Raw genomic sequence first — 23,241 nt, 5'->3', positions numbered from 1 at the left:
TCCATTGTTCTTTTATTTGTTCTCCACGACGAAAGCCTCAAATATCTCTCTATATAATAAAGCAAGTGAATTCATAACAGAACAGAGATACAGTATTACAAAGACAAACTTTACAAATTACAAATAGTCTAACACTATTGTCTCCTCCAAACCAGAATTGGGTGAAAAGATTATAAGATTTTATGAAACAATCACAAGTTTCATCACGCGAGGAAAAAAAAAGGGATTTAAAAAGGAATGATATAAAAATCGAGGCTAGAAGGAGTTCCAATTGTCTGACCTTTTCTTGGGGCTTTCCTCTGAAGAGACTTTGAAGGGGCCTGTGGAACCAAACGGGTCTGCATCATCAAATGAGTATCCATGGCTGCCACTGAAATCCTTTGTACTATTCATGGAATCGAATCTTGAAAGCGAGGGACCACCAAAGTCTCTGGAACTGTTAATTGAATCAAACCTGGAGAAGGCAGCTCCACCAAAGTCTTTTGAGCTGTTGATGGAATCAAACCGAGACAGTCTGTCGGGCTGGGAGGAAAACCCGGCGCCTGCTTCACTGGTGTTGAAGGAATCGAACCTGGAGAAGCTATCAAAATTATTATCTCTCGCTGATGCATCGCTGAACCGAGGTGGAGAGTTCCCGAATCTTGAAAGTGGAGTGCTGGGAACTGAATCGTCAAATGCAAATGGGCTCTTTCTCTGAGCGCCGAAGCTTCTCGAACTTGGAGAATCTTCCCTTCCTGTGTCTCCACCAAAATCGCCACCAGATCCAGAATAATCTCCATCCTGCCAATGTCCATATTCAAAATGCTAAGCTTGGTTATGACTCTGAATAGGTAACTAAATGATTCAGCATACTGAAGGCAAATGCACCATTCCAAATCTGAAAGCATGGACTTACTTAATGACGATACATGTTTTCAAAATCTTGTATAAAGTAAAAGATCAGTTTAATGTCTATTCGATAATCACAACTGAAAGGTTCGATACAGTATTTAGATGGATGAAACGATTTGTTAAATCGAAAGACACTACGGATTCTGTACTAACCTGGCTTTTTGATGCATCAAATCCCCAGACTGAATCCACATCATCGTTAGTGTCAAACGCACTTGCCCAATTCGAGTCATCAAAGAATTCCGAATTCTTTCCATGAGAATAATCTGGAGACGGGATCTCAGTAGTAGTCCTAGAGACAGGACTGTCTCTAGGACTTCTGCCTGAATCATCTTCACTGTGAGTTGTCCCATATTCACTCTCATGGTGGCGGTCTGAGGTTTCTGAAAATGGTCCATAGTTTTCATCTAAATGAGTCGGCGATTCAGGTGGCCCCTTACCATCATCCACCTCACCGTTTTCCTTCTCACCAGATGAGTTTTGCTCTTTTGATTTGTCAAAAGTAATCTCATTGCCAAATCCTAACAGTGGGAGGATTATCAGTTAACTATAGATATCTAAATGTATTAGTAATAAAAAGATAGGATTAGGATTGTACCTTCATCTTCAAACTTATCCCATTCTTCATCCCAAAGAGCTGCCCCTTCTTGAATTCCAGGTTGCCAACCTGTAAGTCACAACATAATTACATAACAGATTCCAAATTATTTGTTTGTTTACAAAATACATGCAATTTGCATTCATCTACAATGAAAGCAAGAAGTCACAAGGCGATAGAACCGTATGTCATACCAGCTGGAAGGTCTACTAGGGCCTTGGACTTAACCTCCAACCCATGTTTATTGCAACGTTCAGTTAAAGCCTTCATCAGTTCCTCTAGATCTGATTGTATTCTGTCAGCCCGGACCTATATGTCCAGTAAAGTATCAAATCAGGCATGTACAGCAGATACTCGATAGTTTATGCATCACATAAGAATATAGAATAGATGTACCTGAAGGAGACCATCAGCACTACCACCTTGCTCCATGTTCACAATTGCTTGGCTCAACTCCGTCTTCCGCCCCTGGAATGGGTTAGCAAAACTTCAGTAAGTAACAAATTTCCGTGAAAGATGTGTTACAAAATTATTCAAATCCCCTTCACCAGAAAATGTGGATAACGACAAGCCTAGTGTTGGAGGCAGAAGCACATAGACAAAATGAAGAAATATACGGCTACATAGGCATTGCCACTTGAAATGGCAGGCAAACGAATTTGTCATACCTCAATCTCGCGGAACCTGGCCTCTTCAATAGTTAATTTTGACCCTATTTCTGCAACTTGCTTATACTTCTCTTCATACTTCTTTGCCAATGTTTCAGCCTGCAGCAGAAATTGTTCTGGATAAGACAGAACTGCCTCTAAATAAATGAGGAAAGTGATTTTCTATGTGAAACGCACCTCACGCTTGTCAGCGGAAGCCCTTTCAGAGATCTCATTTAATCTATTGTCACACCTGCTTTTGTACAAGACCTGACATAAAAAGGAAGAAAAAAATGGGATAATAAGAAACGGATCTTAGCACAAGAACCCTACTCTCTGACACACATAATGTGTATATAAGATAAAGATCAAGCTGAAGAACTAGCTCTAGATAGCAAAACCTCAAACAAGGACTACGGTCCTATACGATAAGGCCAGAACTTCAGGGAGAGCAACAATCGTAAACTTACAAGACCATTACGTAGATAACATTCGAGTTCTACATCTTAATCTAGATGGTAAATTCCAGTCGATTGGTCTTATTTATACACACCATCTTCTTCAAACTTTTAGAATAAATCAACTAGATACCAATATTCTCTCGATCAAAGGAGCTAACAGTTTCTTCAAGGATTTAATGCATACAAATATAGCAAAGTTTACATCGACAATAGTTAACTATATTCGAATACAGAAATCTGAGACAGATCAAGATCATTTCTCACTTCTCAACAAACAATAGTTAATATTAATGGAGTACTCACAATATCCTGCATTTTGGTCCGGTAGTATTCAAGTTTCTCCCTGGAGTCCATGTATGCATTCTGCTTTTCTTCAACCTACGCAGATTAGAAAAAAATTGTTTCACAAGCTTCAAGAAAATGCATAAGGAAATATCGCTCATCTAAAGCTTAAATAATGTTTTTGTCCATATTACAAGAGAAAATTTAAATGATCACCTTTTCCCCATCAGCTGCTGCTTCTGGAAGATTTGAGCTTGCGGGATATCCATTACCTAGGTGACTGGGATCATCCAAACCTGGCGCTTGATTCCTTTGCTGGTTAAAAGATATACCGCTGCCAGGGTGAGGGCCTGGTGCAGGAACTGGTGGTCTCATACCAGTCGTTGGGGTGATTGGCCGTGCACCCATCACTGGCTGCTGTACGAAACCTTCCAATAGAGAAATTTGACTTAGAGTAACGTATCAGGGAAAAGGAAAAGATCACTAAAGGCATGAAATGTGAGCAATACCTTGACCAGATCCCCATCCAGCATTTGCATATCCATGAGTAGGTGCGCCTGAGATAGATAACAGTGTTTCATCAAACCTGATGCTGCTAGGAAGATCTGTCGGAAGAGGACGGCCTTCTCTATACCGCTCCATCAAATACAATGAAATGCAGAACTCCCTCAGAGAAAGCATAGTATCATTATCCTGATCAGATAATTCCCACACATGCTTCAATACCTCTGGAACCAAGCAAAATAAATATGTTACCATAAACACTTGCACATATTATTATAGAAACATAAGCGTCAGGAGGGTAGCAAATAAATGAACATAACAGCGAAATGGCCTGTCCCATGAAGAAAAGAGACAAGAACACAAATTTTTAAAAGATTCTTCAATCCAGAATTGCATCTAATTTCAACAGAGGCAACAATTCATTTCACATACAAATTGAAAATTTACACTCTTCATGTAAAGTGGACTGAAAGATAGAAAAATCTTACCCCTGGGTAGCCTCCAGCTTAAAAACAGATTCCTTGCCTGCTCACCAGTGATTTTCCCATCCTTGTCGCTATCAACTTCCATAAATACCTTTGTATATTTCTGGACATCAGATGGTTTAATTTTTGGCCACGGAGGCTGATTATTTCCAGCAGGAGTTGAATGGGCAGATCCAGCTGGCAAACCGGAGGATGGACCTTGTGAGGACACTGCAGGCTGTGAACTTGCTGCTGGCCGTGGCTGATTCCCTGCAGGTAGCATTGAGAAAGTACTCTGTAGGGAGTCGAGAGCATTAGGTTTTGGTGGAGGTTGGGTTCCAGCAGAAGTAGGAACAATGGCTGAACTGATTGAAGAATTACTCAGAGTGGGTTGCTGGAAAGAGGAAAACATGTCACCTCCATTTCCAGATACAACAAGCGCCTTTGGATCAATTTGTGACTCTGGTTTTACGCCAGGAGAAGGTGCTGCTATGCTTCCCCCTCCAAAGCCTGACGAGTATCCGCCGGTGTTTCCAGCATACAAATTATTAAGATTGAACGTTGAACTACCAGGACCAGATACACTAGTGGGACCAGCCTGAGGAGGACGTGTAACACTACCAACAGGAACTGACTGAAATTGACCCGGTAAGGCACTTGGTCTATATTCTGGACCAGTCGCTGGTCTAAGTGAAGTCAGCCCAGATATTCCTTGATTTGGTCTCATTTGATGGTTTTGTTGGGATGAAAAATAATTCTGATTGACATTCGCATTTGGTGCCCCTGGTCCTCCAAACCCCAAATTTTGAGAAACTGTTGAGGGTACGGAACCGACTGTGGTAGCGGCAGGATTAGGTCGGGGTGCAGGAATAGCTGAAAGATTAATTTTGGGCGGTGGTATTTTGGCTGCGGCAGGAGTATTCAGTGCGGCGTTAACAATCTCAGGTGTCAGCTCTCTCTTGCTCTGAGCTACTGTAACAAGTCTCAGAGAATTATAAAAGTTTTGCCGATCAAGGAAACCACTGCGTGAGCGATCAGAAAGCGACCATATCTACAAATGCAGAACACAACTGATCAGTATAAAAAATTCACATCGAAAACACCGCTAAATAGAACCCCTCCACACTGAAATTGTATGCCAGAGAAATTTCCAGATTCAAATACACCTAAGATAAAAAGCTTATATCCACACAAATGTACCAAAACGTGAATTGACATTCAAGATAAAAGAGACATAGCCACATAGTAACTGACGTTGCAACAAATTAATTAACCAATATCTTCAGGCTAAGCCAATGATGACATCCTCATCTAGATGCTGTCAAGTTCGAGCAAAAACCAAAAACCAAGTGCCCTTCCTATCAGTGACTACTCTAAAACCAAATGGCAAAAGTGTTTACCAAGGAAACCTCTAGAATCTTACTGTCATACACCAATAACTTCTTCACTATAGATCCCTAGCAAAGGCTGCTCTTATGAAGCAAGATCCTAAAGGAAGGAATGCACAAAAACAGCGTCTCAAATCTGCACCCTTGAGTTCTTATTCCTTATTCAGTTCATAGGCTAATCAAAAATCTCAAGATATATAATGCAATTCAAATGGAAGAAACAAAATTACGGCATTTTGGAAACCCAAATCAGCTGCGTAGAAACACACAAATCAGAGATCTTTCTCCGGAACAACTCAACAATTCTCTCACCAGAAACAATAAAAAAAAAGTAGAGATCCAAGAAGAAATGTAAACCTGGGCGAGAACTTGCTTAGACAAACCAGATCCTTGAAAAAACCCAACAGCTTCGGCTCCACTGATCCTACCATCTCCATCCAAATCAGCTCTCTTGAAGTAGGCCTCGAATTGATCCATGTTAGGATTCTGACCCGCCATCACCGGAGAGCTATCCCTCAAAAACTTAGATCCGAGCTTCGAAATCGAGATCAAAATCCCTTTATCTCCAGATTTCTTCTCCTTGCCCAGACGTAATTTGCCCCGATTCGAATCGATGAATTAATTAAATCAAAAAATTAAAACGCATTATAAAAAAAACAAAAACAACCGTAAAATGACAGTGTCACACAGCAAAAAAAGATCGAATCGTTTTTGTTGAAGATGTTCAATCAAGTCTTCATTTTCTTCCGAGTTTTTTTTTTTTTCTTTTTGGCTCGCTTGCTTGTAAATGGGCTTTATAAGCCCAATTAAGGTCCATTGTCACATTGAAAACTATACGTCGTCGCTTTGTTTGTGATCAAGCTTGCCAGTGAAGCTGTGTAACACAATTAGCGATGAAGGGTAGGGATAAGATTTTTCCCGCCCATATTTTTTTTTAACAAAAACAGATCCTACAACTTCTGCCGTCACTGAGACAGATCTGGGACGAAGAAGATGGTTTCCACAACCAGCAAATCGGATTCGAAGGACGAAGTCAAACAAACCCTAAACCCAGAAAACCCTAAAAAGCTCTACCAGATCGGAGGCCTTCAAGTTGAGTTCCCTTATCAACCGTATGGAACCCAGCTTGCGTTCATGAGCCGGGTCATATCTACGCTCGATCGTGCTCAGAGAGAAGGTCACTCCCACGCTTTGCTCGAGTCTCCCACTGGTACGGGAAAGTCTCTGTCTTTACTCTGTTCTGTTCTCGCTTGGCAAAAGAGCTATCTATCGCGGTTTTCCAATGGGAGTTTTTCTCATTTGAATACGCAGCCCTCAGGTTCGTCGCGTCCTTAATGAATATTGCATCTCTATGATTGAGAAGATTCATTAGTTATTAATTCGTGGTTATATTTCTGAACAGATACTACTTTGCCTAGCAATGTGGAGCCACCTGAACCACCTAACATTCCCACCATATACTATGCTTCGTAAGCATTTACATCATTAGTCTTTGGAAATTTTGCAAATCATTTGACTGTTTGTTTGTTTGTTTTTTTCTCTTAGACGAACTCATGCTCAGATCACTCAAGTCATTCGTGAGTATAAAAAAACTGGTTACAGAGTGCCCATGGCTGTATTGGTATGTCAATAATAAAACTTGATCTTGCGAACTTGTTTTATCTCTGGTTTAATCAAGTGAATATTTTACTTGACGCAACTCATTAAAATTGTAATTTGTTCTTTGTTGTCCATTGTGGGTTCATCTTTCATTGTGTTAGGGTTCTAGGAAACGTTGCTGCACTAATCGCCATGTGCAAGGGAAAGACAACGTAGACGAAAAATGGTCAATTTTCATCCATATTCACACATCTCACTATCCTCATAAACCCTCTCTATGCTAACGTCTATTATAATTTATATTCATTCTTTTTCTAGTCGGTTGCTTCTAAAAGACAAGAAAAACCCAAAATGTCCGGAGTTCGAGTGAGTTTCCCCTGATAATCTATAAGTTATTTTTGTTTCCTCTTTTGTTTCTAGCTACCTTGTCAAAATCCATATAACTGTTTACTTTAACTTGCAGAGGTGCCGGTCGTATCTTAGCTTACCCATCACTTAAGCAAAACGAGCACAATGGGGTTCATGACATTGAAGATCTTGTAAAAATTGGGAAAACTGTTATAGGTTAGTTAGATTTGGTTTATTTTTCTTTCAGTTATTTGTATTTTTCAGTTTTCTTTAATCTCAAATAATTTTTTTTATAGGCTGTCCATATTTTGCTTCGAGGAAAATGTTGGAGGTTGCACGATTGGTTTTTTGCCCTTATTCATATATAATTGATCCTGTCATTCGAGGAGGAGTAAATCTAAAAGGAGCCATTATAATCTTTGATGAAGCACAGTAAGCTTCAGAAACCTTGTTAGCATGCTTGATGATATTCATGGCTAAAGGCCGTCTACTAAAAGCTTTTACTGTCCACAGCAATATGGAAGACATTGCTCGTGAAGCAGGAAGCATTAACTTGGAAGAAGAGATTATTTTCAGTATGTTCTACTCAAATTATTATATATCCCTGCAGTAATTAATCGTTTTGTTCACTAAAAATGTGCTTTACTAACCTGGCTTATGCGTTATGCAGAATTGCGGAATGAACTAGAACAGTTGAGTGCGGATGAGCCAGAGTTCTATGAACCCTTGTATGAAGTAGTAGAGGTAAGTCATTATATGCAAGATATTATTAAGAGGTAACTATGCTTTGCCGTCTACTTTTTAAATATTGACTCTTCTATGTATTTAGGGATTGATAAGTTGGATTGGAAGTAAAAAAGATTCATTAGCAAAACGTGATTCTGAGCCCTATTTCTCTAAGTAAGTTGAAACTTTTCTTCCAATCGTCTACTTTACTTTAAAATTGCAAAATGGTTCCAAACTCTATGAGGCAAGCTGATTTGTATTACAATATACTCCATTCATTCTTTCTTTTTTTTGTTGCTATTTATCAATAACAGCTGGACTGGAGACAGAGCTTTGAAAGAGCTCAAGGAATTCAATATCACTCCAGAGTACTTGCCACAATTACAGGCATGTCTTGATCAAGTAAGTCATTTTTTCTATGATTTCTGGCTAGACCCGCATGACTTTTTACGACGCTTGAATGTGACTTTGTGCTTAACTGGTTAAGGCGATCACAAAATCAGAGGCAGCAGAGATGGACCCTGATAAGCCTTATTTGAGTGGGATATCTGTCACGACACTAGAAGGTTTTTTTTTTTTTGAGTGGGATAACTTTATTAAGCATTGATCTCTATGATGTAATTTTGAGGATGAGAGCTTATATATTGCACAAAAAAAATATTAATGCAGAGTTGTTTGCTACACTTACATACTTCTTTTCCAAAAACGGAACTCACGTCCTAGATTACGAAATGGGTTTACAACGGTCTGCTAAGAGAGGTACAAGTGAAATCTTTATGTGTGAAAACTTCACCCATCTGTATAAAACAGAAGGTGTTCATTGTTGCTTTACCTGATGCAGGAGATACTGGTTGGACGCATACGTTCAGTTTGTGGTGCATGAATCCCTCTGTTGTATTCAAAGACTTAGCTGATCTTTCTTTATCCTTCATTTTAACATCTGGGTAAGCAGTATCCTGTTGCTTACTATTTGCTTTATGTCATCTGGCTAGTGGTTTTTTTAATTTTTATTGTTTCTTGAGCCATCCCTTTCAGTAATGATATAGTTTGAGTTTCTTTGTTGTAAAATATAGGACTTTGTCACCGATGAATTCTTTCTCATCTGAACTTGGGTTGCAGTTTGCCACTTGTTTAGAGGCTCCACATGTGATTGATCCTAATCTGCAGGTTCTGACTAAAGCTCTCCACTTACCAACACTTTCAAGAAGTCAATGTATGATTTTAACAATACATTTTTTGTTCTAGGTGTGGGCGGGTGCAATCTCCAGTGGTCCTGGTAATTATCCTCTAAATGCAAGTTATAAAACAGCTGATGCATATGAATTCCAGGTACTGGTTCAAGCTCTTTTTTTGTACTGTAGTACGATGTTTTAGTGTGTTGTAAAACTCAATGCTTCTAATTTGCTTTGAAGGATACTCTAGGGAAATCCTTGGAAGAAATTTGCAACATTGTACCAGGTGGATCTCTGGTATTCTTTCCAAGCTATAAGTTGATGGAAAAACTCTGCACGCGTTGGCGTGAAACTGGACAATGGTCTCGGCTCTGCTTGAAAAGGGATCTTTTCATCGGTAAGTAACATCTATATCTTCTGTGTTCATTTAAAAACTGTTGCTGCATTTTTGTTTTCTTATCATAAATCTCAAATAACCTGTCCTTGGTTGCAGAACCAAGAGGAGGAGCCACGGACGACTTCGAAACTGTTCTGAAGGAATATTATGATTCGATAAGCGGAAAGAACAGATTGATTGGAAGAAATAGAAGAGTTAAGAAAGCAGGTTCTGTTGTAACTGAGGCTCAAGATGATTACAAGAAAGGATCTGCATTTCTTGCAGTATGTAGAGGAAAGGTTTGTTGTTGTTTTCTTTTGCTCCTGGTGGTTTCTCTTATTGATGTTTATTTAAAGGGACCCTATGTGCATGGCCATGATCTGAGTTCAAATTCTACAGGTTTCAGAAGGGCTTGATTTTTCTGATGAAAAGGCCAGGGCAGTGGTATCCTTTTCAACTGCATTGTCTTGGTATTTTTGAGTTTGTCTCCTTTTCTGCAATAGAAACTTTAAGATATTTTTGATTCATGCTACTGAAATTGGCTTATGAATGGACTGTTATACCTTGATGGCTACATACAGATAATTGTTGGCATTCCATTTCCAAACTTGTAAGAGTTCTATTTCCCTTTAAAACGTTCCAGCTTCCTTCCCAAAACTTCTTGGTTCTAACGAACCACTTTCTTGGCAGGCACGATATTCTAGTCGAACTGAAGCGAAAATATAATGATACATACAAATCATCTAAAAACCTTCTTGGAGGCGGTGAGTGGTATTGCCAACAGGCGTATAGTGCGTTAAATCAAGCAGCAGGGCGATGTATCCGGCATAGGTTTGATTATGGTGCCATCGTATTCTTGGGTAATTAAAAGACGTCAATATCTATTTAAACGTTTTGTTTTTTTCAGTAGCTCTGTTGAGGTTGTCTTGTTTTGGTGTTTAGATGAGCGATACAGACAACCAAGGAACAGAGCGTCTATTTCAAAGTGGCTAAGGCAGTCTATCAAGCTGTATGATAATTTTGAAGCTTCTATGGAAGGATTAAGTTCTTTTTTCAACAGTGCGAGTTAACAGTAAGATGTTAGAGTCCCATGAGCAGAACTTGTCCTCTGAAAACCAAAGCAAAGAATACATAAAGAAAGAGAATCAGATTCAGAACAATTCTAGTCATGTCGAACCAAAGGTATATTCTAAAAGGAAACTATATACTTTTTTCTGTTTTCTCATGAATTCATTTTGTTACTGATGATGAATTTGTGTGCAGGATATTGCAAGTAGGAGGGTGGTGAACGTGGAGGACTATAAAAGTTCGAATCCAAGATACGCTTTTACGAACGAAGTTTTAATTCACAATGATGTGAAACCAAAAATAACTTTAAGTTCGAGATCCATGCGGCGGCTTTCTGAATCATCTCCAGGTTACATACCTGCTCATACATTCATTCAAGTTAAAAAGGAAGCTGAATGCTATAAAGGAGTCATTGACCTTGACTGCGAGGTCCAGCCTGAGCCTGGGTAAACATACTAAACCATATAATTCGATCACATCATAATTGTCATAAAGTGGCATACTTGTTAGAGTTAGTTTCAAGTACAAGAAGAATTAAGATGCTAGATTATATTTATACAAATCTTTGAGCAAACTTTTATAACTGTCATGTGCAGGTACTGTGAGGTTTCGTCGGCGACCAACTGTGATGAAGATCCAGAAACATCTTCTGTCTCTGGTATTGCAACCGCGAGTCCAGGTTCTAGCTCGAAGAATGAAAGCTCTAGCCTAGCAACAGGTCTGAGATCTATTAGGTCTCCTGATCAATTCTTAAAAAGGCATATATCTACTGAAAATTTCAGAAAATCTCCTCTTGGTACTGAATCGTCTGTTCTAGTAACCCCAGAGAGATTTTCCATTAATGGTGATACACGTAATTCAACTCTAGAAGCAGAGTCGCCTTTGAACATGAGTGTTAATTCCAAATGCTTTGAAGAGAAGAAAGTTTAGTAGCTCTCCAGTCATCATTGACCTTGAAGAAGAAGACGAAATCAGTAATGCTCCTAGTACTGGACCTGCGGATCATACGAGTTTGACAAGGAAAATTGAATTTGGGTTTGGTAGTAGCGAATCAAGATCCCAAAACGACAATACATATGCTTTTCCAGAAGTGAATCAGAGAGTGATAAGGATATCTTGTTCACTTTGTAGAAGTTCATTAGGTCACCCTGAGAAAGACTCGCATCCCAAATGCTTGTTGACTTCGTCGTCCAAGGCGTATTTGCTGTCTCTTCTGAAAGAAACATTAGGTATTGCTGCTCAAGAAGAAATGCCAAAGAGTGTTTCAGTTATCATGACAGATTGCTCATTGGTTAATCAGAGACTCTGCAAAAGTTCTGAAAGCTCAAAAGGTCAGGGTATTTGGTGCCAGCAAGATGGATGTGTTTTCAATACTATCTTTTGCCCTTTCTGTAGTGTCCCAAACACCTGCCTTGGAGTGCAAGTCATGGCTACAAACTCATCAAACGTCCAGTTTATGAGCAAAGTAAGCATGACTTTTAGTTGGTGAGTCGATCATCAGAGTGCATTGTCTTGATATTAAAATCTCTTTTTACTTCTTTGCAGACTTTGTTCTTTGCTGATCATCTAGAAGTCACGAATGATGCTGCAAGCAAGGAAACAGCGTTAAAACACAAGGTAATTCTTGCATTATACCCTTGAGTCTTTAGAACCAGTATGAGGTTTCAGTTTGGAACAAATGGAGATGCGAAAGATTTTGAAATAGAAGTGAAGTTATTTTAATGATGTGACATAATAAAAATCTTGGATCAAATTTATTTGGTGAAAACATAATCATTACCTATTGCCGATTGGTATTGTAGGAATCTCTTGCTGTTACTAACACGTGATTTGCCAACAAGCAAGCAAGAAAGTCTAAACCAGGATGTTTTCAGCAATGCTGGTTTGACTTTTTTTTCGGAGGCTTAAAGCAAACTTATTAAAATGTGGCCTTAGATTTCTAAATTTTATTTGAACTTTTTCAATTATTTATTATTTTGTAATGTGTAGCAAATTTATATAGGAATTGTGTAAAGAAAAATAAACTACTGAGTAAATTATTAATTAAGTTTCTATATATAGTGTTTGTTGCAATCCTTTTAAAACTTGCAAACTCTTACCTATGAAATATTTAATTTGAAAAAATGATTGCATTATACTATTATGAAAGGGGGAGAAGACAACTGAACAATCAGGACGATCTCAATTATGTGATACAAGTAAATTATATTTTCTCTTTAAATCATATATAAACTAGGGGCAATCAAAGTTTATTTGTTGTAAATCACGATCACACTCAAATAGCCTCTACGAAATTTGGGCCTTAATAAGCCCACTTGCGGTCCATTATCACGCTGAGTACGGAAGTATTGCCGTTCTCTCTTAAACAATAAGAACTGTACGTCGCTTTTAGTGTCTCAGCTTTTACACCAGTAAAAGCTCGCAGACAATAACAATGGCGGGCGCCAAAAGAAAGAGAAACTCGAAAAAGGGGTCGAATTTTCCCGCCCATTTATCAACAACGCGTAATCATCGCACCTCACTTCTCTCGTAGTTCTCATTTTTCTCCCCTCACCGAACCCCGAAGGGATACTCGACGAAGAAGATGGTTTCCTCAACCATTAAATCGGATTCGAAGGATGAATTGAAACAAACCCTAAACTCCAAAAACCCTAAAAATGTCTACCAAATCGGAGGCCTTCAAGTGGAGTTCCCTTATCAGCCGTACGGAACCCAGCTTGCGTTCATGAGCCGGGTCATATCTACGCTCGATCGAGCCCAGAGAGACGGTCACAGTCACGCGTTACTCGAGTCTCCCACTGGTACTGGAAAATCTCTGTCTTTGCTCTGCTCGGTGCTTGCTTGGCAACAGAACTATAAATCTCGGCTTCTGAAAGGGAATTTGACTCATTCGAAAGCTGCCCCGGAAGCAGCCACCGATCCATTGAATCACGGAGGTGGGTTCATACCGGAGACACAGCCCTCAGGTTCGTGAAATCGTGATGACATTAATGAATGATTTGGGCTTTCTTAATTAGGGTATCGGCCTTTAATTCGTGGTTTATCTCTGATTAGATACTCCTGCTGCATCTACAAAAGTGGAGCAAGCTGAAACTGCAACTAAGAAGAGAACTAAAATTCCTACCATATACTATGCTTCGTAAGCTTGGAGATATTGTGAATTAAATTTTATCTTTCGTATTTAGTATTGATTGTTTGCTTTTTTGTTCTGTAGACGAACTCATTCTCAGATTACTCAAGTGATTCGTGAGTATCGGAAAACTGGTTATAGAGTGCCCATGGCTGTATTGGTATGTTAAATTTGGTTTTGCTCTCTTTTTGTGGACTTGCCTAGTTGCGTTTAATCAAGATACTAAAAGGTGTTTTTTTTTTCTTCCACCTGGGTCTGTCTTCTTTGTGTACTAATCCATGGTTTGGTTCACTGACATTTAATTTACTAATGTGGTTTATGTGTTATGCAGAATTGCAGAATGAATTAGAACAGATGAGCGTGGCACAGCCAATGATATATCAACCCTTGTGTGAAGTAGTAGATGTAAGTCATTAACTGCAAATAATGTTGAGATGTATCTTTTCTGACTACGTTTTAATATTGATTGGTCTATGTATTTAGGGATTGATAAGCTGGATTGGAAGAAAAAAGGATTCATTAACAAAACGTGATTTCCAGCACTATTTCTCTAGGTAAGTTAAACTCTTCTTCCAATCATTTACTTTACTGTAGAATTTGAAAGGGGTTGCAACTGTTTATAGTGTTGGTTTTCTTAGTCTCCGTGAGAACTAGTTTTGTTTGGACAACTCTTACTATCTATACATATTTTATGTAGCATTCTTGACTAAAATGTGCTAAATATAGATCCTCTGTTAACCCACCCGAAAAATTTGTGCATATATTTGCATGTAGGCATTGTAGTATATTTTATTTAGTGATGAGTTTCATGTAGTGTTGCCAGAAATAATGGTCGAGCCATTGGTATTGGAACTTTTTTTTCCCAAAAGAATATCAAGTTAAGTAGGGAAACCATGTTTATAAAACAGTAATCAAGCATCGCACTAATTCCACAATGACATGATTGCAGTTGGACCGGAGACAAAGCTTTAAGAGAGCTTGAGGAATCTAATATCTCTCGTGAATGCTTCCCAATCTTATTGGAGTGCTTTACAAAGGTAAGTCATTTCTTCAACGTTATCTGGTTAGGCCCACAGGCTTTATATGATGCTTGAATGTGCTTGTGATTGCTGTTCTAGGCTATCAGAACATCAAAGGAAGCAGAAATGGAATCAGATATGCTTTATTTGAGTGGGTTATCTGTCTTGACACTAGGTTTTTTGCGTCTCCCTAACTTTATTAAGCATTGTTTCCTGTGATATCGTTTCGAGGATGAGAGCTTATTGTGTCATATTCATGCAGAGTTGTTCTCTTCACTTACGTACTTCTTTTCAAGAAATGGAAGTCACATCTTAGATTACCAACTGGGTTTACAACGCTCTACTAAAAGAGGTACACCTGAATTTTGATGGACCTTTTTAGCCTAATGTGTGAATATTTTACCCATCTGTAATTAAAAAAGGTGTTCATTGTTGCTCTATTGGGCTGCAGGAGATTCTTCTGGTACATGGACGCATACTTTCAGTTTGTGGTGCATGAATCCTTCGGTTGTTTTTAAAGACTTAGCTGATATATCTCTATCAATCATTTTAACATCTGGGTAAGCAGTATCCTGTTTCTTAATATTGCTACTGCAAAGAATTATGTGATCCTTTTTCAAGTCATGTACACCTTTTTCATCTGATATTTTGGCAAGTAATAACACCTTGTTACTTCATTATATAAGGTTCTGTAAAAAACCACAATGTCATCAATGTACAATGACATTACTCATCTTTTTTGTTAAGTTTGGTTACTACCAGTGATCAATGTGGTCCTTTTTGTACATCACATTCTTTATGTGCATACCATTCTACTCTCCTCCTTAACCCATTTGCTAAATTATATGTTTCTGGAGCCATCTTTTTCAGGAATGAGTAAGTTTTGAATTTCTTGGTTGTGAAATATAGGACTTTGTCACCGATGAATTCTTTCTCATCTGAACTTGGGATGCAGTTTGGCACTTGTTTAGAGGCTCCACATGTGATTGATGTTAATCTGCAGGTTCTGACTAAAGCTCTCTACGTAGCAACCGTTTTCAGAACTGAATGTTTGATTTAACAAAATCTTTGTTCCAGGTGTGGGCTGGTGCAATCTCCATTGGTCCTGGTAATTATCCTCTAAATGCAACTTATAAAACAGCTGATGCATATGAATTCCAGGTACCGCGGATTTTTTGTCACTGGTTCAATCTATTTTTGCATGTATATGTGTTCTTTGTACAGTAATGCATTACTTTTGTGTGTTTGTAAACGTATGCTCTACTTTTCTTTGAAGGATGCTTTAGGGAAATCGTTGGAAGAAATATGCGCTGTTGTACCAGGTGGCTCCCTTGTATTCTTTCCAAGCTATAAGTTGATGGAAACACTCTGCACACGTTGGCGTGAAACTGGGCAATGGTCTCGGCTTTGCTTGAAAAAGGACCTTTTTGTTGGTAAGTAATATTTATCTTCTGTGATCTTGTAAAAATTGTTGTAGCAAATCCTATTGTTATGCTTTTTTTTTTTCTTGTCAAAAATTTGAAATAAGAATCCTTGGTTGCAGAACCAAGAGGAGGAGCCCAGGAAGAATTTGATTCTGTTCTGAAGGGATATTATGAGTCTATACGTGGGAAGAATAGATTTACTGGAAGAAATAAAAGAGTTAAGAAAGCATGGACTATTAAAACTGAGACTCAAGATGATTCCAAGAAAGGAGCTGCATTTCTTGCAGTGTGTAGAGGAAAGGTTTGTTTTTTCTTTTTCTTTTCTTGTCATGGTTTCTATATAGAAATTTAATGATCAATATTTAAATAGCAATCCAATCTCAAGATATGGGGTGACGTGTCGTTCGACTCTATGAGCATGACATGGGTATCTCGTACTTTTCACATAACATATTTGAGTTTAAAGTCTATGTTTCTAATAGGTTTCAGAAGGGATTGACTTTGCTGATGACAACGCCAGGGCAGTGGTATCCTTTTTAACTGCATTGTCTTGGTATTCTATTTTCTTATGTGGACATAATCAATGTAGTCCGTTGCTGCAATAGAAGCTTAGGATATTTTTGATAAATGGGCTGTTAACCCTTGATGATTACATACAGATAATTGTCGGCATTCCATTTCCAAACTTGTAAGAATTCTATTTTCCTAAAATCTTTCAGCTTCGTTCCAAATCCATTTTCAAGGAGCAGTTTTTAATTAATCACTTTCGTGCTAGGCATGATATTCAAGTCGGACTAAAGAAAAAATATAATGATACCTACAAATCATCTAAAAACCTTCTTGGAGGGAGTGACTGGTATTGCCAACAGGCCTATCGTGCTTTAAATCAAGCAGCAGGTGCTATGTAATAGCTTACATTTTGTCAATTGGTTCTTCCAGTCAATTTTAATATTGTAACAGGATATTCTGTCATGGTGTTTTTCTTTACAGGGCGATGTATCCGGCATAGGTTTGATTATGGTGCCATCATATTCTTGGGTAATTATAACATATCAGTGATCTGTGGATAGTCACTGCTCAACTTTATTTATGTACGTTTTGTTCAATATGGTTATCATAGCTCTGAGGTTGCCTTGTTTTGGTGTCCAGATGAGCGATACAAAGAAGAAAGGAACAGAACGTCTATTTCAAAGTGGCTAAGGCAGTCTATCAAACTGTATGATAATTTTGAAGTATCTATGGAAGGGTTAAGATCATTTTTCAACAGTGCCAAGGTTCAAACCATCTCATTTCTGGTCCTTGAAACTTTATTACATAGTCATTAACACGCTGAAAACTGTATGCAGGAGCGAGTTGACAGTAAGATGTCTGCGTCCCAGGATTATACTGTTGAGAAGAACTTTTCTTCGGAAAACCAAAGCAAATACAGAAGGAAGGAAAATCAGATTCAGAACAAATCTAGTCATGTGGAAGCAAGAGTACATTTTAAAAGCAAACGATTTTTTTTTCTGTGTTGGGTGTTCTCTATGAATTCATTTTGTTATTGATAATGAATTTGTGCGCAGGATATCGCAGGTAGGAAGGTGGTAGACGTGGAGGATCGCACAGATTCGAATACAAAATATCCTTTTATGAACAAAACCAAGGCCTTTTTGGATCAAAAAGATGTGAAACCAAAAATAGCTGAAGATTCGATATCTGTACGGCATTCTACTCAGACATTCATTCAAATTAAAGAGGAAGCTGAATGCTACAAAGACGTTATTGATCTTGAGTGCGGTGTCCAACCTGAGACTGGGTAACAATATCAGACAAGTTCTTTTTATACAAATCTAGATATATTTGATTTGCACCATTTCTATCTCAAGTTTAATTCTTAAAGAGTGTTCCAAAGTAGCATGTTTGTTAGTGTTAGCTTCAACTACAAAAACTAGCATGTGATGTGAACATTGTATCGAAGTACTGCAGATTGTAAGCTTATATTTGCAGATCTTTAAGAAGACTTAACAACTGTCATGTGCAGGTATTGCGAGGTGTCATCAGTGACCTACAATGATGAAGATCCAGAAACATCTTTTGTCAAGGAGACCTCTGGTATGATCAAAGGGATATCAGTAGCCAGTCCATGTTCTTGCTCAATGAATGAAAGCTCTAGTCCAGCAGCAATAGGTCTGAGATCTCCGAGGTCTCCTGATCAATTATTAAAGCGGCATATATCTACTCCAAATTTTAGAAAATCTCCACTTGGAGCTGAGTCGTCCGTAGTAGCAAATCCTGAGGGAAATTCTTTCGGTGACATCCGTAGTTCGACTCTAGAAGCAGAGTCATCTTTCAACATGAGCGTTAATTCACAGGCTTTGAAGAAAAGAAAGTTTACTAGCTCTCCTGTCATTGACCTTGAAGACGAAAACAGTGATGCACCTAGTACTAGAAGACCCTCAGATCACACGAGTTTAACAAGAAGAATTGAGTTTGGGTTTGGGAGTACCGAACCAAGATCCCAAAGCTACAACATATATTCTTTTCCAGAAGTTAATCAGAAAGTGCAGCTATCTTGTTTGCTCTGCAAAAGTCCATTAGGTCTACCTGAGAATGACTCTTATCTCAATTGCTTGTTGACTTCGTCGTCCAAAAAGTATTTGCTGTCTCTTCTGAAAAAAACATCAGGAACTGCTGCTGCAGAAATGCCAACAAGTGTTTCAATTATTATGACAGATTGCTCATTAGTTAATCAGAGACTCTGCAGAAAATTTGAAGGCTCAAAAGGTCAGGGTATTTGGTGCGAGCAAGATGGATGTGTTTTCAATACTATCTGTTGCCCTTTCTGCAGTATCCCAAACACATGTCTCGGAGTGCAAGTCATGGCTACTGATTCATCAAATGTCCAGTTTTTGAGTAAAGTAAGTTTTACTTTAGTGGTGATTCCTTAGAGTTCTTATGTATCTCTCATTTACGATTGGGTTCATTGTCTTGAGCTCTCGCTAATATCAAAATCTAATTTTACTTGTTTGCAGATTTTGTTCTTTGCTGATCATCTAGAAGTCACGAATGATGCAGCAAGCAAGGAAACGGCCTTAAAGCACAAGGTATTCTTGTAATCTGCTACTTACATACCCTTAAGTCTTTAGAAGCAATTTGAGGTTTCAGTTTGGAATTAATGGAGATGCAAAATATTTTGAAATAGAACTGAAATAATTTTAATGCTTCGAGGACAAAGCTTCACAGGTGTATAGATTCTTATTGTGCATCAATTTCATTGTATGAATAAATATTAATAACCTAATGGTATTGTAGGAACCTCTTGCTGACACTAATGTAGCTGTGGATAAAAGTGATATGCTTGAGTCAATAGAGAGATTTGCATACTCCCCAATTCAGCAGCAAGATTCAGGAGGCTGGAGGACTACAAAATCAAAGGTCTGTAAAGATAATAACATGCATTCTGGTTTCTGTTAACACCGTTAGTCTAATCCCACACCTCATTTGTATATGTTTGTGCAGTTGAGACTACCAAAACGCAATTTGCCAACAAGCAAGAAGACATAGAAAGAGGATGTTTTCATACCTCAGCGAGCAGAACCGGTCTGATTCAAAATGAGAGATAATCAATGCAGCAAAGCCAGCGGCACCAAGTTGTCATAAGCAGATGTGAACCAAGGAACTTTGCTCATGTCATCATGTGGCTGAAGAAAGATTGGTTTTGCATCTAAACTTGGCCAGCTTCGTTCGGAACTTAATTTATGTCCAGGTCGTGGCAATCCCGTTGTTCATGGTGAATACGTAGAAGGTCAAATGTAAATTCGTGAAAAACAAATTTTACACTAAATAAATAGACTTGTTAATGCTCACTCTCATACATAAAGATAGTATTCTTTTATTGAGACAACCAAATAATTGGTTTAGTTTAGTGAAAACAGAGAAAAGAGAATAGGAGTTCTTCGTCTTTATTTCACGTCAGCCTGTGTGAAATTTGTTCTCCATAAACTTCTCCCTACTCAACAAATGCTCAATCCCTGAAACCACAAAATGTTCACCACATGTTGTTTTTAGCTCTATATTATATAACCTTATACGGTAGGCATCAAAAACAGACCGAACCATTAGAGAGATTCAGACACGAAATTCAATATCATATAGTACCTCTATCAGGACTAGGGAAGAGTATATGCTCATAAGACTCAAACCCTCCAGAATCTCCATAACTCCTCTCCTCAGTCGTCACAGCCGCATCATCGGTCGGACCAGTCACAGTTGTCGTCTGAGGCTGCTTTCGTTTGGACCGAGCTCGCCGGTTTTGAAACCAATTGTAGACATTTTTCTCCATGATTTGTCCGTGCTCAGACAGCTCCGTAGCAATCTCTTTAATCCTCCGTGGATTTGGTGTTCCACTTCCTTCCTTGTAAATGTTCTCAAGAATCTGAAGTTGCTTCGACGTTGGAGTCCATCGATGACGAGTAGACATACCATGAGCGCTTGACGATGCCACCATCGGATCAAAGTATCCTCCTCCCATCATATTCATCCCTAGTGTATTTCTCAAACCATTACCATAAAAATATAAATATTCATTTTACGTGACCTTTTAAGTTTCTTCCAAATACCACTATGGAGTTCATGAGAGAGAAGTGTGTACTTACCTGATGAGAGAGGAGGGAAGGAAGGGAGAGAATTGTGTAGGAGGACGAGCTGATCACATATTATAGCGTAAATGGCGATTTGCTTACGGAGAGTCTCCATCTGCTCCTCCGTCATCACTCTACCATCATACGTACCGTTTAGGCTCCCTTGCTCCATCTCCTCTTTCACAATTTTGCTTTCTCCTCTCTCCTTTCTATCATATGATGAAGAAGACGACAATCATAAACAAATCTTTAGTTTATTTGTTATCGTTGGACTCAAACACATTTTTGGAAAGATTTAATTGAATAGGATCAATTGGTCCGATTTGTTTTTTCTCAATTACCAAGTTAATTGAGGTAATTTTAGGATATAATTGGATTATAATTTGGTAGAATTAGATTATAATTTTTGTGGTCATATAACCAAATATCCGATTTTATATGACTTTTCTGAGATGACAATAAAATTTAATAGCAACGAAAAAAACTATGGTCATAATTAACTAGGTTCGGTTTTTGTCAAAATTGTTTCCACACTATACCGGCCAATATATATCAACCGTAGATGATATCACTTTGATTTCTGATCATATTGGCATATATCAATTTGAGGAACACAAAATTACAATAAAAGACTTCTTGTTAATGTCACACACACACACACACACACACAATTCTGTTTTATGGAAATTGAGAGAATAAAATAGATGAGACTAGGGATCTTCATCGTGCCTCCATGTCAGTGATCTATACGAATTTAACTCTCCAGAAATTTCCCTATACTCAACAAGTGCTCAATCCCTAAATCAGGACTTGGGAAGAGTATATGCTCATAAGACTCTAATCCACCAGAATCTCCACAACTTCTCCTCTCCTCCGTTGTCACAGCCACATCGTCAGCTTGACCATTAGCCGTCGTCGTCGTCGTTTGAGGCTGCTTGCGTTTGGACCGAGCTCGCCGGTTCTGAAACCAGTTGTAGACATTTGTCTCCGTGATCTGTCCATGTTCAGACAGCTCTGTCGCGATCTCTCTAATCCTCCGTCGATTCGGTGTTCCGCTTCCTTCCTCGTAAATGCTCTCAAGAATCTGAAGCTGCGTCGAAGTCGGAGTCCATCGATGCCGACTCGATATCCTATGAGAACTTGACGATGACCCCATCTGATCAAAGTATCCACCGACCATTGGCCTTATTCCTTTTTATTCTCAATTCATTACCCAAAAATATCAGTTACGTGACCCTTACGGTTCTTTTGAGTACAAATATGTGTATTATATCAAAACCACAAAAACGCTAACTCTATTCAGGCTAAGCTTCTACAAAACCGACCAAGAGTTGACTATACTCAAAATGTTAGGTGAGGTCTAAGGCTTAGACTCTTGGTGATCGATCAGAAGACAATATTTTATAGATAGCATTACTTTAAAAAGAATATTGAACAACTAATCAGTATATAGTTAGCAATTAATCAATGCTATGCGGTTGCTAAACTCTCTTCTAATGTCCAAAATCATTTTAAAGTTTAATTCAAGGTTATATATATATATATATATATATGCAGCGGACACTGAGAAAAGTGTGTCTGAGTTCGTGTGTTGTTGTATACCAAACACAAACACAGTTTTCACTTACACTAAGCTAGCAGCTCCACGATTAAAGTTTATGATTGGAAACAACGTTTGCATCTCAAAACGCTGCGTTTAAATTCTTGCTTCTTGAAACACTTGTTTTACCGTTTATGAAGAAGTTCATATGGTCATTCGTACATATTAAAAAACATATAAAGTGATAGTCTGTGAATCAAAAGAACACACATAAACTTCTGTGTTCATATAGATAGAAAGAGAGCTAAAGGAGAAGTGTACCTGATGAGAAAGGATGGTAAGAAGAGAGAGAGTTGTGGAGGAAGACGAGCTGGTCGCAAATAACGGCGTAAACGGCGATCTGCTTACGGAGAATCTCCATCTGCTCCTCCGTCATCACTCTCCCATTATACGCATCGTTTTGGATCTCTCTCTCCATCTCCTCTTATCACTTTGCTTTTCTCCTTTTCAGTTTTCTTTTACTATATGAAGAAGACAATGAGAAAGTGAAATGATTTATATATTCTTTTGTTTATGAATAAAGTGGATCTTTAATTTATTTGTTACCGTTAAATTAAAACACTTTTTTTTGCAAAAGATCTCTTGACTAATGATCAATTAGACCGGTTTTATATCTTTTTTCAGTTACTAGTTTATTAGATGACAAGTATTTAGAAGAAAAAAAAAGATTATAATCCCGAATTAGAAAATTTTAGATTGGTTATATGGTCATAAGTAGGATAAACTTTGGTCAACTGTGTTTTCACTATGTTGTGTTAGAAACTCTACATTTTAATCAAGTTTTACGGGTCAATTTATCCACCATTTGATAAATAAGAGAAAAAGAATTGTTAATCCAAAAATATCTAAGATGATCTCAATCCTATGTGTTGATGACATAATAAGACACGAAACTTATATAGAAAAATAACCTACTTAATTC

The 23,241-nt window shown here is 38.2% G+C and overlaps 4 protein-coding genes and 1 pseudogene across 5 annotated transcripts; 2 read left to right on the top strand and 3 right to left on the bottom strand.

Annotated features, from left to right (window-relative positions):
• Positions 1-33: 33 nt before the first annotated feature.
• On the bottom strand, positions 34-6,471 carry LOC109124535 (uncharacterized). The gene is made up of 12 exons (XM_010461464.3): positions 5,593-6,471; positions 3,872-4,898; positions 3,389-3,607; positions 3,096-3,307; positions 2,901-2,975; positions 2,335-2,406; positions 2,158-2,256; positions 1,886-1,957; positions 1,684-1,798; positions 1,490-1,558; positions 1,045-1,412; positions 34-780 (listed from the first exon to the last, which is right to left on the bottom strand). The coding sequence occupies exons 1-12, from the start codon at positions 5,731-5,733 to the stop codon at positions 256-258; spliced, it is 2,994 nt and encodes a 997-aa protein (XP_010459766.2). The 5' UTR covers positions 5,734-6,471; the 3' UTR covers positions 34-255.
• On the top strand, positions 6,156-12,580 carry LOC104743420 (regulator of telomere elongation helicase 1 homolog; annotated as a pseudogene). The gene is made up of 26 exons (XR_015579356.1): positions 6,156-6,553; positions 6,638-6,704; positions 6,781-6,856; positions 6,996-7,060; positions 7,153-7,200; positions 7,298-7,398; positions 7,479-7,614; positions 7,696-7,757; positions 7,853-7,926; positions 8,012-8,082; positions 8,223-8,310; positions 8,396-8,474; positions 8,578-8,667; positions 8,750-8,852; positions 8,982-9,075; positions 9,154-9,237; positions 9,321-9,477; positions 9,574-9,755; positions 9,856-9,900; positions 10,038-10,066; positions 10,147-10,316; positions 10,399-10,638; positions 10,720-10,970; positions 11,121-11,989; positions 12,070-12,141; positions 12,327-12,580. The product of XR_015579356.1 is annotated as a regulator of telomere elongation helicase 1 homolog (transcript).
• Positions 12,581-12,917: 337 nt separating this feature from the next.
• Positions 12,918-19,945, top strand: LOC104743419 (uncharacterized). The gene is made up of 25 exons (XM_087485963.1): positions 12,918-13,490; positions 13,579-13,663; positions 13,739-13,814; positions 13,859-13,883; positions 13,986-14,059; positions 14,138-14,208; positions 14,604-14,691; positions 14,773-14,848; positions 14,936-15,025; positions 15,125-15,233; positions 15,583-15,676; positions 15,751-15,834; positions 15,950-16,106; positions 16,217-16,398; positions 16,580-16,624; positions 16,757-16,785; positions 16,873-16,994; positions 17,088-17,135; positions 17,247-17,371; positions 17,444-17,575; positions 17,663-17,895; positions 18,121-18,997; positions 19,112-19,183; positions 19,392-19,514; positions 19,599-19,945. Exons 1-25 carry the CDS (start codon positions 13,109-13,111, stop codon positions 19,641-19,643), a joined length of 3,444 nt encoding a protein of 1,147 aa, XP_087342089.1. The 5' UTR covers positions 12,918-13,108; the 3' UTR covers positions 19,644-19,945.
• LOC104740769 (putative WUSCHEL-related homeobox 10) lies at positions 19,897-21,063 on the bottom strand. Its single transcript, XM_010461461.3, has 3 exons — positions 20,735-21,063; positions 20,238-20,621; positions 19,897-20,110 (listed from the first exon to the last, which is right to left on the bottom strand). Exons 1-3 carry the CDS (start codon positions 20,889-20,891, stop codon positions 20,052-20,054), a joined length of 600 nt encoding a protein of 199 aa, XP_010459763.1. The 5' UTR covers positions 20,892-21,063; the 3' UTR covers positions 19,897-20,051.
• A 228-nt stretch (positions 21,064-21,291) lies between these two features.
• LOC104740768 (WUSCHEL-related homeobox 14) lies at positions 21,292-22,902 on the bottom strand. The gene is made up of 2 exons (XM_010461460.3): positions 22,581-22,902; positions 21,292-21,910 (listed from the first exon to the last, which is right to left on the bottom strand). The coding sequence occupies exons 1-2, from the start codon at positions 22,735-22,737 to the stop codon at positions 21,474-21,476; spliced, it is 594 nt and encodes a 197-aa protein (XP_010459762.2). The 5' UTR covers positions 22,738-22,902; the 3' UTR covers positions 21,292-21,473.
• Between the last annotated feature and the right edge of the window lie 339 nt (positions 22,903-23,241).

This window comes from Camelina sativa, chromosome 14 (genome assembly GCF_030686135.1).
Source record: "Camelina sativa cultivar CO46 ecotype springtype chromosome 14, ASM3068613v1".
NCBI classification, from domain to species: Eukaryota; Viridiplantae; Streptophyta; class Magnoliopsida; order Brassicales; family Brassicaceae; genus Camelina; species Camelina sativa.
The sequence above is the reverse complement of the archived record's forward strand: the minus strand, read 5'-3'. Positions and strand labels throughout refer to the sequence as shown.